At 59.7% G+C, this 2063-nt stretch overlaps 1 protein-coding gene across 1 annotated transcript; it reads left to right on the top strand.

Annotated features, from left to right (window-relative positions):
- Positions 1 to 328: 328 nt before the first annotated feature.
- LOC130593582 (mediator of RNA polymerase II transcription subunit 25-like) lies at positions 329 to 1857 on the top strand (the record flags this gene model as incomplete). The annotated part of the gene is made up of 4 exons (XM_057398843.1): positions 329 to 414; positions 506 to 563; positions 796 to 903; positions 1669 to 1857. Coding segments are annotated over 4 exons (441 nt in total), but the record flags the coding sequence as incomplete, so codon positions are not given.
- Positions 1858 to 2063: the final 206 nt, after the last annotated feature.

The raw sequence follows: 2063 nt of genomic DNA, 5'->3' as shown, positions 1-2063 counted from the left end.
GCCCCCCATAAACCCCCCATCACCTCCTTTGTGCCCCCCATAACTCCCCCTCACCCCCTTTGTGCCCCCCCATAACCCCCATCACCCCCCCCCCATAATTGTGCCCCCATAAACCCCATCACTCCCATTGTGCCCCCCATAACTCCCCCATAACCCCCTATGTGCCCCCATCACCACCTTTCTGCCCCCCCATAACCCCCCTATATCCCCCATTGTGCCCCCCTCATTACCCCCATTGTGCCTCCCATCACCACCTTTCCACCCCCCCATAACCCCCCTATATCCCCCACTGTGCACCCCCATCACCCCCTTTGTGCCCCCCCCCCAGAAGCCCAAACCCGCCTCCGTTGACTCCAGCACGAAGCTGACACGGTCCCTGCCCTGCCAGGTCTATGTGAACGCTGGTGAGAACCTGTAAGTGGGGCCTGGGGGGGTGGGGGGCAAAGTCTTGGGGGGGGGAGCCCGCAAATCACCCCCTTTTCCTGCCCCCCCCCCCCCCCCCCAGCAAGACAGACCAATGGCCTCAGAAGCTCATCATGCAGCTGATCCCACAGCAGCTCCTGGTGAGTGTGTGTGTGTGTTTGTGCCATATTGGGGTTCATTCACTGTGGGGGTGTCAGTGCCCCCCCCTCCAACACCCCTATGGGGTTTGGGACCCCCAAGTCCATCCCCAAAGCCCTCTTAGGGCTCCTAAAGGGGTTTGGGGGTTATTTTAACACACACCCCCCCCCAAAGGACCCCTGGGGGGGGGGATGGGGTCACATCTCAATGCCCCCCCCCCCCCCCCAATTCCAGACCACGCTGGGGCCGCTCTTCCGGAATTCCCGCATGGTTCAGTTCCACTTCACCAACAAGGACCTGGAGTCGCTCAAAGGCCTCTACAGGATCATGGGCAATGGCTTTGTAAGGACCCCAGAGAGCCCCAAAACCCCATTGGGGACCCAAAAACGCACCCAAGGACCTCAAAAAACCCATTGGGGATCCAAAAACCCACCCAGGGACCCCAAAAACCCCATTGGGGACCCCAAAAACCAACCCAGAGATCCCCAAAACCAACCCAGGGACCCCCAAAAACCCATTGGGGACCCCAAAAACCAACCCAGGGACCCCCAAACCACCATTGGGGTCCCCAAAACCCCATTGGGGACCCCAAAAACCAACCCAGGGGCCCCAGAAACCCATTGGGGACACCAAAAACCATCCCTGGTACCCCAAAACCACCACTGGGGACTCCAAAACCTCAACTGGGGACCCAAGAACGCACCCAGGGACCTCAAAAAACCCATTGGGGACCCAAAAACCCACCAACGGGGACCCCAAAGATGCCATTGGGGACCCCAAAACCAACCCAGGAACGCAAGAAACCCATTGGGGACTGCAAAAACAAACCCAGAAACCCCACTGGGGAGCCCCAAAAGCGCCAATGGGGAGACCAAAAACCCACTCAGGAACCCCAGAAACACCACTGGGGACCCCAAAATCCAACCCAGGGACCCCAAAGACACCATTGGGGACCCCAAAAACCCAATTCGGGACCCCACCTCCACCCACCACGGGCTGTCCCCAGCCCCCATCCCGGTGTCCTCATGGCCCAGCTGCGTGTTCCCATGTTCTGTGTCCACGTCCCATGTCCATAGCGTGTCCTTAGCGTGTTCTCTCGTGTTCCAGGCGGGATGCGTGCACTTCCCGCACACAGCCCCATGTGATGTGCGTGTCCTGATGCTCCTCTACTCCTCCAAGAAGAAGATCTTCATGGGGCTCATCCCCTACGACCAGAGCGGCTTCGTCAACGGCATCCGCCAGGTCATCACCAACCACAAGCAAGTGCAGCAGCACAAGCTGGACCAGCAGCGCGCGGTGAGCCCCCACAGCATCCCTATGGTACCCATAGAGCACCCCCAGCATCCCTATGGTACCCACAGAGCGCCCACAGCATCCCTATGGTACCCACAGCATCCCTGTGGTACTCATAGAGCACCCCCAGCATCCCTATGGTACCCATAGAGCCCCCACAGCATCCCTATGGTACCCACAGAGCACCCCCAGCATCCCTATGGTACCCA

This window comes from Pezoporus wallicus, unplaced genomic scaffold (genome assembly GCF_028554395.1).
Source record: "Pezoporus wallicus isolate ANWC-B61680 ecotype Strahan unplaced genomic scaffold, APGP_CSIRO_Pwel_v1 contig_11424, whole genome shotgun sequence".
Classification (NCBI taxonomy): domain Eukaryota; kingdom Metazoa; phylum Chordata; class Aves; order Psittaciformes; family Psittacidae; genus Pezoporus; species Pezoporus wallicus.
This window is presented reverse-complemented; position numbering and strand designations above follow the sequence as displayed.